The 15,552-nt window shown below is 37.4% G+C and overlaps 1 protein-coding gene across 4 annotated transcripts in view; it reads left to right on the forward strand.

Moving 5' to 3' along the window:
• The window catches only part of LOC121414204 (E3 ubiquitin-protein ligase MYCBP2-like), a 93,819-nt gene that overhangs the window by 22,390 nt on the left and 55,877 nt on the right, over positions 1-15,552 (forward strand). For 2 of the 4 annotated variants that reach the window (XM_041607288.1, XM_041607303.1), the window contains exons 4-16: positions 262-415; positions 1,567-1,754; positions 2,257-2,395; positions 2,869-2,981; positions 4,758-4,935; positions 5,508-5,575; positions 5,808-5,961; positions 7,153-7,229; positions 10,156-10,366; positions 11,134-11,304; positions 12,117-12,275; positions 12,642-12,831; positions 14,614-14,912. In XM_041607288.1, the coding sequence (XP_041463222.1) occupies positions 262-415; positions 1,567-1,754; positions 2,257-2,395; positions 2,869-2,981; positions 4,758-4,935; positions 5,508-5,575; positions 5,808-5,961; positions 7,153-7,229; positions 10,156-10,366; positions 11,134-11,304; positions 12,117-12,275; positions 12,642-12,831; positions 14,614-14,912 (2,101 nt within the window). The remainder of the gene's footprint in view (positions 1-261; positions 416-1,566; positions 1,755-2,256; positions 2,396-2,868; positions 2,982-4,757; positions 4,936-5,507; positions 5,576-5,807; positions 5,962-7,152; positions 7,230-10,155; positions 10,367-11,133; positions 11,305-12,116; positions 12,276-12,641; positions 12,832-14,613; positions 14,913-15,552) is intronic. The other 2 variants (XM_041607295.1, XM_041607313.1) reach the window with 1 other exon arrangement.

The following is a 15,552-nucleotide window of genomic DNA, read 5'->3' on the forward strand; positions in this document are numbered from 1 at the left end:
TGGACTTAACGATTGAAAGGTTGTGAGTTTGAATCCCTGCTCGGCCATTATCTCCACTTTAGCTATAAAGGCCCGAAAGAGTACAAGTAGTTTCTGTCATGTATATGTTCAGCTACTGTGACTGATTAACTTAGACGTAGAATGCTTCAATTAGTTATTAACCAGCTTGACGTTGATGCTTTGCTGAGTTCTTACAGGAATTACTTCAATAGAAAACAGTCTGCACCATTCATTTTCCTTCAATTTTGTTCTTTGATACAGGTGGTTGGGCTAGGTCTTCGTAGTGTCTTTGAGTTGATCCGTCAGACACGTGCGTCTCATCCAGACTTCTGTGCCAAAGCCTTACAAGCTCTCCTAGACATACTCCAAGGTCAAACACCAGAGGGGCTCAGTAAAGAACCTGATGATATCCTTGGTAAGTTAGCAATCTTAAGGGGCATTGCAAAAAACTAATTGATTGCATTTCAAATTATTTCCACAAATTAGTCTTATAGGTAATGCAAATGTATATTTCATTGCTAAATGAATTACATGATTGATTGCATGTCAATTTTAGGTCCCTAAATTAACCCCAAGTATTGGGATTTAATGCCAATCTATATCGCTTACTGGTAAATTTCTTGCAACACAAATATTCTTAGTCAAAATTGATTTATTAATTGCAAGTTTGAAATTGATGAATTTACAATGAAATCGCTAATTATTTTCTTGAAGCATACCCTACATACATGTATACTCATTTTAGTTTGAATGTCTGCTTGTAGTTGTTCCTGAAAATATTATCTTCTCTGATAGATTGACGATGAGAACCGCATGTGTTTCTGTACCAAAAGATGCACTCATACGGCATTGCAAAGAATCTGCAATTCATCACAAGTCAGTTTTAGATCCCCAAACCAATCGTATTTAGTATTCCAGTGAGGGAGACCAGCTGCGATTGATGTGACCTACATGTAGTTTCATTTTTTTTACATTGTCTAGAGGTAGATGAGCCACAACACTCTGCAATCTCTTAATATTTATTCATACAGCAATGTAGGATTATAATATCAATTTGAAAGAATTTACCTTGTGAATATTTCAACAATTCAGTTGCAGCCATTGAATTGCACATTGTAGTCTGCAGGCACAGACCCTGATTGAAACTTTGATCACCAAGTGGGTCTTCACACAAAGTCTAGCACATTCACTGGGTGATTTCAAGTCCAGTGTTGGCATTGGTGTTGGTGTAAGTGTTGGAATTTGGATTGCTTCCCCTAGCTCCAAAACCTATTCTGAGTTTGTCAAACTGATCCAGATCACATTATTGACATCTCAACAACCAGTGAGTGACTTTTCAGGACCATCTTCATTTTATGTTAGGTGTTATACTCGTGTAAAAATTGACCTAACACCGACACCAAAAGGTCAACACTGAACATGAAATCACCCACTATGAATTCAGGCTTCATTTGAGTGAAGGGTTTGCACAGCAGACTAGATGATCCAGCAATCCTCTTTACACACGATACTACATATTATAAAGAAAATGTACTGATTTCCTCTTGTCTTCTTTTTTTCCCCCAGGGTCTTTATTTGAGCTATTAATGAACCTTGCTACATCACCCCTTGAGAATGACACCCATTCCCTGACCACGCTCAGTAGCGCTTGTCTTCTGAGTCTCATGGTTGCTATGGGCAACACAGGTAAACTACTCACAGGCATCTCGACTCTACTGATGATAGTCGGTCAGAGACCTTCACAAGCTTTACAGGTAATGCATACCATAAGAAAAGATGAAAAAAATATGAAGGTATATGTCTGAATTCACAAAGGTGTTTGAGTTTTCTTTTGAAACTAGGATTTATGCAGATTCCATCCATTGATTAGGTTTAATTCAGTGCATTCAGGTACAACCAATAATGAATGTGTACTTTTATAATAGCATGGTATTAAATTACCCTTGTAACTAACTTTAGTTTACATTGATATTTGGCTCATTAATACATAATCCTTAGGAACAAGCTTGCATCAATTTAGCATGCTGTAATAAAATTGTGAATTAATTATTGGAAACTTTCTCAATTTACACACTGAAGTATTGGATTAAATCTGTATACCATGGTTTTGAATAAAGGATTCAAAACCTCAATTTGTGAATATGGGCCATAAAGTATATGTAGTGTTTTCATAATGTGCATTTGTTGACAAGAAAATGTATGATTTTTCAAATTTGATTTAATGTAGACATTAAAATTTTCATTCTACTTCTGTAGGTTCCTGCTATCATCGTTGCTCTTCAACGCAGCGTCCATGCTCTGCTGGTTGGCAAGACACTCTTTCCTGATTGGTTGACGCTAGGTGTACCGAACCAATCGCTCATTGATACTTGGTCCATCCCTGGCCTTAGTCTAGGTGAGTCTCCTTAAAGAGGACCCTGTTTCACAAAGCTTGTCATCATTGCCAAGTTACCTGCTATTGTTACAAGCTACTGAAATTGTATGAAGTGATTTGCTAGGAGTAGATTTGTCATTAATTTCAAGCATTTGTAAATGTCCTATGTTTTATGAAGGGCTTGGACATTTTCTGACAAGTCGTGGTTTATCCAACAGTTGCTTTAGTAAGAGTGTCTCCCCGCCAATCATCAAGGAAAATATAGTCAGATCAGATTTATCTCTGCTTTCTAATTAATATATGAAAGGTGGTAATTCTCTCAATTCACCATGGCTTGAGTAGTCCATGATATGAATAAAAAATGGGAATGGGGGGCATCGCTTGTGTAAAGAGGTTGATAATTTCATCGAAATTGCTCAATTAATATACTGTATTGTAAAAACACACCTCACTTTCATTTTTAAGTTTTGAATTTAAATGACTTTACACTACAGAAGCATCTAATGCTACCGGTTACAGTGCAATAGCCAGTGATGGACGCTATCTCTACATACATGGTGACAAGGGACTAAGAAAGATTGGATCAGGCTACTCTGGAACTATCAGGGTAAGCTCATATCAACCTTAACAAACTATAAGATTCAATATATTTATTGTCTGTAAAAACACAAAAATTTGGCCCCTGCTGGAACACGCAAAAATTTTACGTCCGTCGTAACAAACAAATAATTACCATTTGGTGATAGTGATGGAATGGAATATGTCACTCCCAGGTTTGATTCGGGGCTGGTATTACAAATCATAGCGTTTGATCAGTGGGAACTTTTTAGGCTTGATTACATTGATCATTATGTGTAATGATTCATACAATGCAACTGTATGATCGATTTTTAAGCTTTGTGTAATGAGTCCCACTATGTAGCTTATAAATCTGTATCACTGCGAAAGTGATGGTACATTTTATCCCCTGAGAACAAAAGGTAATTATTTGTTTATCTTTCACATCTGAAACTACGTAACCTACATGTATGAAAGAAAAATGTTTAGGCCTAAATAGTACAGGCCCCTCCATGAAAGAGAGTACAGAGTTCTACAAACATTTCTTCTGTACCTGTAACACAAAGCTTAGCAATGATATAAACTTTTTTTTAATGATTGATTGAATTGTCCATGATATATGATTAACCGTCAAAATTAAGCAGATGATTATCAGACACCAACCTTTTAAAAGAAAGATTACACTAGGTGACCATGCCTTTGTTGGTACTCTGTTCCTCAATAAGAAACGCATTATCTATTTCCTCGTTCAAAACTAAACTAAAAACATTCCTTTGATCAAGAGAGTTTCAATAATAAGTCACTTTTTATATTTGAAATTTACAGAAAGTAGGCTTTCCTTTTTTCAGTATTAACTCAGCCATATTTTTTGATGTGCAGTTGAAATTGGACATTATAAATTCAACCACACAGGGTGAGCTGTATGCCTGTAATGAAAACTTAGGCTTTAAACTGATTTTTTTTCACTTCACAGGGTGAGCTGTATGGCTGAAATGAAAACTTAGGGTTTCACAATGTCATATCTTTCATCTGATTTTTTTCACTGCACAGGGTGAGCTGTATGGCTGAAATGAAAACTTAGGGTTTCACAATGTCATATCTTTAAACTGATTTTTTTTTTTACTGCACAGGGTGAGCTGTATGCCTGTAATGAAAGTAGGGTTTCACAATGTTATAGGTTTAATCTGATATTTTTTCACTGCACAGGTTGAGCGGTATGCCTGTAATGAAAGTAGGGTTTCGCAATGTTATATCTTTAAACTGATTTTTTTTTCACTGCACAGGTTGAGTGGTATGCCTGTAATGAAAACTTAGGGTTTCACAATGTCATATCTTTCATCTGATTTTTTTCACTGCACAGGGTGAGCTGTATGGCTGAAATGAAAACTTAGGGTTTCACAATGTTATAGGTTTAAACTGATTTTTTTTTTACTGCACAGGGTGAGTTGTATGCCTGTAATGAAAGTAGGGTTTCACAATGTTATAGGTTTAAACTGATTTTTTTTTTACTGCACAGGTTGAGTGGTATGCCTGTAATGAAAACTTAGGGTTTCACAATGTCATATCTTTCATCTGATTTTTTTCACTGCACAGGGTGAGCTGTATGGCTGAAATGAAAACTTAGGGTTTCACAATGTCATATCTTTAAACTGATTTTTTTTACTGCACAGGGTGAGCTGTATGCCTGTAATGAAAGTAGGGTTTCGCAATGTTATATCTTTAAACTGATTTTTTTTCACTGCACAGGGTGAGCTGTATGCCTGTAATGAAAACTTAGGGTTTCACAATTTCAAATCTTTAAACTGATTTTTTTTTCACGGCACAGGGTGAGCTGTATGCCTGTAATGAAAACTTCTACCCTGGTGAGAGAGGGTGGCTAGGATTCAGTAGAAACCAACTACTCTTCAAATGTCAAGAAGGGAATGAAGCCGCAAGGAATATGCTGGTGAGAGTAGGGACCACTGACCTCCAGGAACAGGGGCAACTTGCCATGCCATCAGTCGGTAAGTTCACCATGTCATTGTTGCTGCCATTGTTGTTCTCCCCATCTTATCATAATTTCCTCCCTTTTGTACTTGTTTTTAGCATCTCCTTCATTATTATGAATATCATTACCATTGGTGTAGCTATCAACCTTATTTTCATCATCATAGCCATCATCATCATTATCATGATCATCATCTTCATCATTATTATCATTACCATCTTCATCATCATCTTAATCAACATCTTTGCCATCATCAGCATCATTGACATCATCAACATTATCATCATCTCATCATTATCATTAAAGTTGTTATCATTGTCATCATCACATGTACATGTATGGGTGGATAACATGCAACTCTTTGACCCTATTTTAATTGCCTTTTCAATTATTATGTGAAATTTTAGATTATTATCAATTGCATTTGTTACTTCTATTTGTTAAGGCATCAGGGGAGCAATCTGTTTCAGTGGACTGATTTTCTATAAAATACTTCAAAAATAACAGGAAATTAATTTCAAAGTTTATAGTGATTATGCTTCATCTTCGCCACAACCTGACATTCCTTTTAATTTGTTTTTCTTTCAGCTTGTTCAAACACTGGTCTATTCTTCAGTGATGGTATTAATCTTGGTATTCTAACTTCAGTGACAGATGTAAGTAGAGTACTAGAGTGATTATTATCAACTGGTTTTTGTTTCTATTAATAAAATATGTTGAATTTTTTTCTCATTGTTGATTTCTAATGATATTTATGTTATTTCGATGATACATTTGTTTCATTTTGTAAAAGGTCTGCAATGATGATGATTACCGGTATAGTGACTACATACATGTATACAGTGCATATCAATTAAAAGTTAAAACTATAATTGTCTTTCTGTGCAGGACACATTTATAGTACACACCCTTGGTTCCTTGAGCGCCTTCTCTCTTGGTGTAGGTGGTGAACTTCAGGCCAAGCTGGCTAGGAAGTGTCTCATGGCCTACGGTGAGGCCATGCCGGGAGGCGACAAAGATGCCAAAGAATCAGAAGAAATAGGTGAGAAATTGGATTCTCATTATTTCAAGAACTTTACAATTTTCTTACCAATATAGCTAGTACAACAGATTATGAATGAAACACCAAAACTTTTTTTTCTTAATTGGTAGTGCAGTCATGAGGTCAGTAAGAAGATTTTATGTAGTAAAGTTTGAGGGATTTTTTTGGGGGGAAATGATAGTAATAATAATAATATGTCCATTAATATAGTGCAGTTACTATGTGCATATACTTAACTGCGCTTTGATACTTGGTATCATATTATTACCTCTTCTGTAGCTGAGCTGTCATATTAATAGGCGCTAAAGCGTTCAAGGAATAAACCTTACCGGGTACCCATTCACCTCACCTCGGTCGAGTGCAGCACAATGGGGATAAATTTCTTGCTGAAGGAAATTACGCCATGGCTGGGATTCAAACCCACAACCCTCTGTTTCTAAGTCCGGAGACTAATCCACTGGGTGCAAATTTTGTTATTTACCTCAGCAAAGACTAAATTCTTGCAAGTACTTGTGCATTACCCTCTTTTTTCAAGAGTGTTACAAAACAGTTAAAAAGATTAGATTGAATTTGTTAAAGGTAAAAAGAATTGCTCCCGATGGAATTACAGGTGACATTGTTTTTCTCCTTATTCCCTAGTATACAATCAGTCACTCCTGTCTGAAAGAAAGAATGTCGGTTTTAATTGAATTAGTGGCTGAATTTGTGATTTTGATGTAGAACTTTGAACAAAGATACTAATCACCATTAAAGCAAATACAAACCAGTAGTCTCATACTGCTCCACCTCAAGTCCTCTTCTACTCAAATCTGGCCAGGTTTAACCCACAATGCAACATTCTGTGCAGTGTAGTCTTGTAATCTAGGCCCACTTTAATGATACCACGGCAATTCATTGCCTAAATACATCATACAGCAATAATTATGTCACCAAGTAGCAAAACAATTAGCTTTCTGTCAAAATATTTTGTTTTCTTACTGCAAATATTTGGCCTTTAGGCTGACTTATACTCTGTATTATCAAAGGTTTCTCAAAAGGTATATTTTTAAGACTAGCTATTTATTACACACAGTCATTGAGTGACCACAGACAGTGTCAGTCAGTTCACTCTCCCTTTCAGTGTATGATAAAGGAATACAATTGTCAGGTTGTCAGGGATTTGATAAAGTTGTTATGAATTATTTCTTTCAGATCCAGGCACTAATGAGGAGATAGTGATGGTTGGAACAGGGAAAGAGTTCTCAATTCTAAGGACATCCTCAGGAAAGGTGAGTGAAAAAGTCACTTTTACAAGTTGGGTGACCCACTATAATGTTGTAACCCGCAAGTGAAAACCCGAACCGTACCGTCCCGTATAATCCAATAATTTGCAAGCGGGACCCGCTGACCCGTCGGGTTTTAACCCGCAAGTCAATTTATCTTTGAAAAATGAAAAACAATATTTCTGCAATCCCCACACTATACAGGCTCAAATCAGGAAAATATATGTCTACTACTACCTAGCCTAGAGAGAATTTACTTACAATTTGCAAATTCGCCTTTTATTCCGGAGAGAAAATGTTTTTTGGGTGACTTTGTACCACGAAACGGGTCCGCTCTGATCTCGAAATTGAAAGCATTACGCAATTAATGCCTCGGCCTCGGATCGGAGCTAACTCAGCGCGCTAGCTAGCCCAGGCTGCCCAGCAAGGATCGGCAGACGGCAATGTTGTTTTTTAGTCCAGGTCGGTCGACACTGCGACTCACAACAATCATAATTACAATATTCAATTCTATGGGACCTCGTCTATAAAGTAATCAAAATTGCAATAAATACCTGGATAATGATACAGTCAATTTTTTCTTCTCGTTTATCTCTATATTATTTCCTTCTGTTTTTGTATTTCGTTCGATAATATGGCCGCTAAAACTCGATGTTCAGTTTCCCGTCACCCGCGTTTGAAAATCAAATTCTGAAAATAAACTATTTGGATATCTAGATTCAAAACTGATTTAAAACATTAATATAAGCTTTTCAGTAAGACAATTACTTGTATATCTTGTAAATACCTGCAAATCTTTTCTTTCTTTCTTTTTTTGTGAATGGAATGACGCTGCATGCTCAACCATACCTCGAGGGATGTTCGTGCAGGCTCCACTCAACAACCAAGTGGTGGAGCCTGCACGAACATCGCTCGAGGTATGGTTGAGCTACCTCAATAAATCCCAAAGTCTAGTAACCTCGCGTTGGTGAGTTATCATACTAGTACTCATCCAAAATAATTTATCTTATTTGCTAATTATTACTTAAAAATCATTTGTTTTATTTTTCCAGGGGATGAGTTAAATATCAGAAAAAAAACCATCAAAGCTCAATCTGTTACAAGGCCAACGGGAGACTCACCCACGTACGCATTGGCGCTTGTGCTAGCTAGTCTGAGCTCTGTCTCTCTGCCAGAGCTCTGGGGGACAATTCGCTCTGTAAAGGCCTCAATGATGGTGATTTTCTGCTTCAGACAGAGTTTATATTTCGGGTATATTTTTCAAAACTGCCAATGAAGTTTGATGATTTCTTCATTGTCATGTATATTTAAGTTATTAATGAGTTCATTCTCACCAAATTTAGACTCCCCCATAGAGAAATACAATTTACGAGGAGATCTGCGTTTTCAAAGAACTTCAGGAAAAGTAAGGGTATGTGGGCCTTTATTACATGGCCAAGTACTAGTACTAGAATTAGATGGAGTAAAAATTAGATATTCAATTCATTTATATCAAGTTCAACTCACAGTCTCACCCACACAAACACACCCACATCCAAGATTCTAGGCATGAAAAAAACTTTAAAAATCATACAATATTAAACAAGTAATAATTAATTTAATAAGTGAACAGGTATTCCTCAAAATACAAAAACGTAGCATTTGAAAAGAGCCCCTGAAATATTGCAAAAAAAAAAATTGAAAATGGAGCCCCCCCCAAAAATGATTAATTTTTCCCTGGCTTCAAGTTCCACGGAATAAAGTGCGTTAAAAGGTTACAAAAGGTCAAACTTTCATCTTCTGAAAAATAATAATGAAATCGGTTCCTCATTATGAGCTGGAAAAAATGGGACGGGAAACTCAACATCGAGTTTCATTGGCCCATGCGGTTGCTTTTGACTGCGCTGCATGCACGCACTGGCGCTGGCCTTTGAAAGAGAGCAACTCGATGTATTTATCATGTTGAACTGTCTCAGACTCAGTCCTGTTCACTATTCACAAGACAAAAATACGCCGGCATTTTTAAAAGGAAATATCTACGTCTCTAAAAGAATCTGCCACGTAAGAAGCACATGATCTTAACTCAATTTTCACTGTGAATGTTTTTATTATGCGTCGTTTATTCTCCCTTTTTTTCGCATGACGGTCTGCGGGTTTGAGAATGAACTCGGCCCGGCCCGCAACCCGCGATCGGAGGCATACCGGCAGGTTAACCCGTACCGCAACGGGTGCGGGTTACAACATTAACCCACTATAATAAAAACCTGATCAATTCTATCAATCTCATCGCCAAATATTATGTGAAATGTAAAAACCCTTACTCCATCATTACATGTGCCGGGGCTGCAAGACCGTGCGTAAGGTGCTCATGTAGCCCCTTTACACTGTAATTGCATTGGAAAGAAGAAGAAATTTTTGACAGATTTATAGAGCCAATTATTGATTGCTTGGGATGTGCTCACAAACTGATTTATTAGTAAAAAATATTCCCCTTTTACAGGGTTCTCTTTAATTGAATTTCAAACTGAAATATAATCAGAATACATCATTAGCATTGATCAATGAGAATTAACTAATAAGACATTAAAAGAATAGGATCATTGACAATTCTGACAATCAAATAGTAAAAACTGTAGATAATAGAGTGCACTACGTGTATATTCAAATGTCTCTGTTGCAGTATATTTGAATTAAACCACAAACATATTTGGATGAACATACACTGTAGAAGAGTATTGAAATCAACCCTTATCAACCATCCATACTGCATTCCAATGGCAATAGTGCGAAAAGCATAAACAAACTGATTTATATCTTGACATGACATTCTAATGGAAAGGGGCCAAACCCGAATACAAAAAAATCCTCCCAAACGCACCTGATAGCTTGCAAAAAAATCTCTTGAAATATCATGTACAATTTAATTGATCATATACTTTTATCTTTTTTAAAGGTGTACTTCATGGGCAAGTCTCAGAGCTTGGGGATCAAGCAGAGCAGTACCACCCCCGGTCCCAGTAAGTGGACGGAGCTCCCTATCTCCAGGTCACCTACCATCGTCCAGTGTAGTACGGGGCATGATGGTCATCATGTGGTCATGCTAGCCGACGATGGGTCAACGTACTTTGCCGGCACGGCCAGGAAAGGTGAAGACGGCGACCAAGGTGGGCAAATCTTGCTTTGTGAAATGTCCGGGGGGGGGGAGCATTCCATCAAACATTTTCACTGACTATTCTAATCTAAGCCAATCAGATGCAAGAATTTCAGTAGCTTATAACAAATTGTTGGTGAAGAAAGTTAGAGAATAATTTTTGAAATATCTTTGGAGCATTTCATGAAACAAATTTTCACTATTCTAATCGGAGCCCATCAGAATCAAGGATTTCAATAGCTTATAACAAATTGCTAATGAAAAAGTGAGCATAATCTGACCAATGCGGCGATCATAAGAATGCCCTTTTTGCAATTCTATTTTCACCAGGGTAAACGACCAAATAGTCCAAACAATCCAGATTCCTGGATTATCAGAAATCACAAAAGAAGTTTACCTATTTGCATGACCTCCATACCAGTGGTCACACATAATGAACAAGATTTTTCAGTCGAGTGTCCTGTGCACATTAACATAGCTGAAAGATGCATGGTCACTGGCCCGACCGCCATTGTCATGTCTTGAAAGAGTTACCACGTTGCAATTCACTAATCTTCAGCACGAATTTCATTTTTTATCTTGCATTTTGTCAAGATTATAGCCATGCACTTTTGATAATCGAACTTTCGAATAGTGCAAAAAGAAGTATTCGGTTGCCAATTGTTGATAAACTGATCAAATGCATCAATTGGTTGAGATTTACTCCTAGGTGTCTTGGTGATGCATTTTATACTCCATGTGACCTCAAGTCTAACACGGCTTGTAATTATTGTTTGCCAGCAGTGAAAGGTCGTCGTCAGATGAAGCCCATCAAACCGGTGAAGATGCTGCGCCTGGATGGTAAACATGCCGTACAATCAGCCTGTAATAACGGCAGTACGGCAGTGGTTACGAGGGAAGGTGAACTCTACCTGTTTGGGAAAGACGACCAGAATACCGAGGCTTCTACAGGTCTGTTCATTCCCAGCTTAACACTTACTTCACCTATATTGTTGATGGAGGTCTGAACAGATAGACTCCTCCTCTTTGAAAACCTGAAGAATTACAAAGACACTAGAATACCAATGGCAGGCTTATATTCCATTGGCTCGTATTCTTAACTGGGTTTAATTCAAACTCTAAAGTTGTTTTTTGACTATGGATAGCCAATTGTGAGGGGTATCTCTAACACTCAAGTTCAGTTGGTCAACTCATTTGAAAGTAAAACTAACTGGGAATGATTACTAAAATTGTTCTCTTCATTACTAAAACATGGGGACAGAGCCAAGTAAAGATAATGTAGGACACATGTCAAAGAATTTAATGCAATTTGAGTTTTTTGGCTTCCAATAAATTTAACAGAGAGTTAAACCATGGCCTAAGCTAAACCAGGCTTCAGAGTATGATTCACCAAATTCATTTTATTTGATGGGGTCTTTGAAGGAGACACGTCTTGAATACTACAGAAACCGATCATTGATAGTTCAGATAATAATTGTGATTTTTTTTTTCTTCTCATTTTGTGTCTTAAATTTTGTTATTAAATGCCATGCATTTTGTACATCTTTCATACGTCTTGTTATGAGTGATGAATACAGAGCCCTCTGGAAGTCTAGTGAATTTTGTTTCAATAAGCATTTTAACTCTATGTATTTCTGTGATATAATATATATTTTATGTTCAACTGAACTGGCTGTTTTACATAAAGATTTGAAATAAATATGAATAAATGAATAAACAATGAAGACCCTTGTAATAAATCTTTGACCGTTTCCATCCCGTAGGTCTTGTGACTGAACTAAAGGGTACCCCGATCAAGGAAGTAGCGTTAGGCAAGGCCCATGTCTGTGCATTGACCACCACCGGACAACTGTATACCTTTGGGATCAGCAACAAGGGTCAATGTGGACGAGGGGTCATTGCTGGACATCCTGCCAAAGAAGGTCAGTATGGGACTTGCGCCATTTGGTTGATGATGTCTTCTAACAAGTTTCAAGTTTTCATTTTTTTTTTTTGGGGGGGGCCAGGGGTGCATTGATATGTACAGCTCTGGGTGATCCAGGCGGATGGCTTTCAAAAACTGTTTGTAAATTTATGCACGACTGGAACAGGTCCTTAAGTACTAAGTCAGCTACAAAAGTTAATATCATAGTGCAAGAAAGGATCACCGGTCATGCTTTAATAATTCAAACTTTACAAACTGCGTTATGAAATACCCATCAGACTTATAACACAGTCTTAGAGGTGTGACAGTTTCAGTGTTATCAGTAGTTTCAACAATCAGTAATCATTGGTTTTCTAAATTGCAGGTGCAATATCTGATGGGTTGCCCATAGCAACGGAAGATGACGTTGAAGAGGAGGAAGCGGAGAAGGAGGAGGAGTCATGTCAGCATGAGTTAATCACTGATCAATGCATGATCTGTACATCATGTGGGGAGTGTACAGGGTATGGGGATAGCTGTATTAGGAGTCAACGACCTGGGAGGAGGCCTGGACAGTAAGTTTACCAACCACCCTATCAGGGCTCTGTAACACAAAGATTAGCGATCAATCACTAAATTGACTGACTAATCAAGATCATTGTTACATGTGCATTTAGTTCAAAATACTGATTAGAAACCAATCAGAAGTGTTCTTTCATAGTTGCTATTCATCGCTAAGCTTTGTGTGACGGGGTGCTGAGGGGCGTGTCATGAAAGTTGTTGGCACTGACTGAACTGTCGGTGCTGACAATTTCAGTGAAATTCTTGGTTTTGATTGGCTAAGAAGCATTGGCCCTTGACTTTTACTATGATAAATGTCAGAGGAAGACAAGTTTTCAGTGCTGACAACTTTCATGAAACGGTCCAGGGGAGCGTTTCATGAAAGGACTTGTCAGAGGTTTTATCCGACAAGTACTGTTTTATCTGACAGTTACTATGGTAACAGTGCCTCTCAGCCAATCACAATCAAGGAAAGTTGCCAGACCTGACAACTTGTCGGACAAAAATGTTGATGAAATGCTCCCCGGGGTAGTGTTTCATGAAACGATTTTATACGACAAGTCCTGTTTCATCCGACAATTACCATAGTAACAGTGCCTCTCAGCCGATCAGAATCAAAGAAAGTTGTCAGATCTGACAACTTGTCAGACAAAAATGTTGATGAAACGCTCCCCTGGTCTCATTTTATAAAACTTTTTATCGATTTTGTGCTATGAGGGTGCATTTTATGATCGGACTTGTAGGCTGTTTTATTAAACAGTTACCATAGGAACACTTGGACATTTACGCCTCTCGGCCAATCGAAACCAAGGAAATTTTATTAGAATCGGAGAGCGTGCTGTGTTTCATGAAAGGACTCTTTATGGGGTGCTGCAAGAAACTTGCGATCAATTTGCAAGTCTATTTTTGGTCTCTAAATCAATCATATGTCTTGTAAGTAATTGCAAATTAGTGATTGATTGCTAATCTGCTCCTAGAAATAAGTTTAATCTGATTTGCTACAGCTAACGTTCATTTATCAGTTGTGAAATTGCAGCAGAATATTTGCAATTGATCGCAAACATTTTATACCAGCACCCCCTTAGACATTTTATCTGGCAAGCCCTGTTTTATCCAACAGTTACCCTAGGATCTCTGCTCCTCAGCCAATCAAAATCATGGAAAGTTGTCTGATCTGACACCTTGTCAGACAAAATATTGATAAATGCTCTCCTGACAATAAATGTTTCTGAACTGCATCCCTCAAGTATTTTGGTTGGCCAAGTGCTGCTTTGTCACCAAATTCTAGCATTTTTGTTCATTGGTAACAAGTTTTATGAAATGAGGCCCAGTGAATAAAAGAAGATTATTCCATTTTTACTATATTCAGACAACATCTATATGTTTTTTCCTTAAGTAAAAAAATTTCCTAAATGATTAGGAAAGTCTGATTTCAATGCAAAATGATATGAATATATATCCCTTGCATGATGTCTCTATACAGGACATTTCTATGTAAAATCTATTCATCTTTTACTTCTGTTTTTGAGAGATATAGTTACATGAATTTTGTTTTAGGAAATACAAAATACGATCCTTGGCAAATCGAACAGCAATAAACTCCCAAAGATACAAAGTTATATAAATATAACATAAATTCATTAGCAGTATTTTTCAACATGGACTTTTACTTATTAGTTGAATGTCATTGTTTGAAAATACAGTGATAATGAACAGATTTGGATAAGGAAGAACAAATGTAGATTGATTTGAAAGCCTTTTCTAAACGTTGTCTTCTTTTCCTCTTTTCCCTGCAGGATCTGCGGTTGCGGATCGGGCGACGCTGGCTGCAGCAAATGCGGGATATGCAGGGTCTGTATAGGTGAAGGCAATGGCGTCATGGCCGCTGGGGTTGGTCTGAACGCTGCTGGCGAGAACAACCAGGGTAACAATCGAGGCCGCGGAGGGGGAGGAGGAGGCGGCGGTGGCGGCAATGTGGTGATGATGGGTAACGGCGCCCCCAACGACTGGCTTGGTCATCTCAGGGATGCGTTCAATCGGAGGAAGGTCCACCACAGACAGTTGGACTGGGTGCTCGGCAAGGACAAAGGAAAGGGTAAGAGGATATCCATCTTTTCAATTTTCACTCTTTTCAATTAGCTCAGACTTATGTTAAATCCTTATTGATTAAAAGAGGTATCATTAATTTTGGCTTTGACGGAACAGATCTTTATGCTCTCACAACGCTATATCATGCTTGTCAAAGTCTGATACTTAGTGGTATATTCTATCGAATTAATAAATGTTTCATATCAAAGGAAGTTTTGTCTGCATTTAATTAAATGTATGATCCTAATTCTGTTCTTGTCTGTTTTTCATTTTGAATATTTTCTTTTATTTCTCCTTATCCTCTTTGCTTCTCCCCTTTCCTTTCTTTTTATTCTTCTCATCCTTCTTTTTTTCTTTCTTTTTTCAGTACCTTCTCTTTCTTCACCTCTTCCTTCGTCATCTCTTTCTTCACTATTTTCCGCATCTTTAACTTCTTCCCATTATTGAATTTCCAAAAAAAACACACGTATAAATGTATGTATAAGATGTCACTGATAACATGTCTTTCAGAAGACAGGTGATGGATTTTATCTTGACATTAGTTGTATGTGTTTTGACATTTGTCAGCTTGTTCAGTAGGGTTTCCATTATATAAGACACTTTTGTTAAAATGCATTTATAAGAATATTTGTCTTCACTGACTCTCC

Source organism: Lytechinus variegatus, chromosome 1 (assembly GCF_018143015.1).
Source record: "Lytechinus variegatus isolate NC3 chromosome 1, Lvar_3.0, whole genome shotgun sequence".
Taxonomy (NCBI): domain Eukaryota; kingdom Metazoa; phylum Echinodermata; class Echinoidea; order Temnopleuroida; family Toxopneustidae; genus Lytechinus; species Lytechinus variegatus.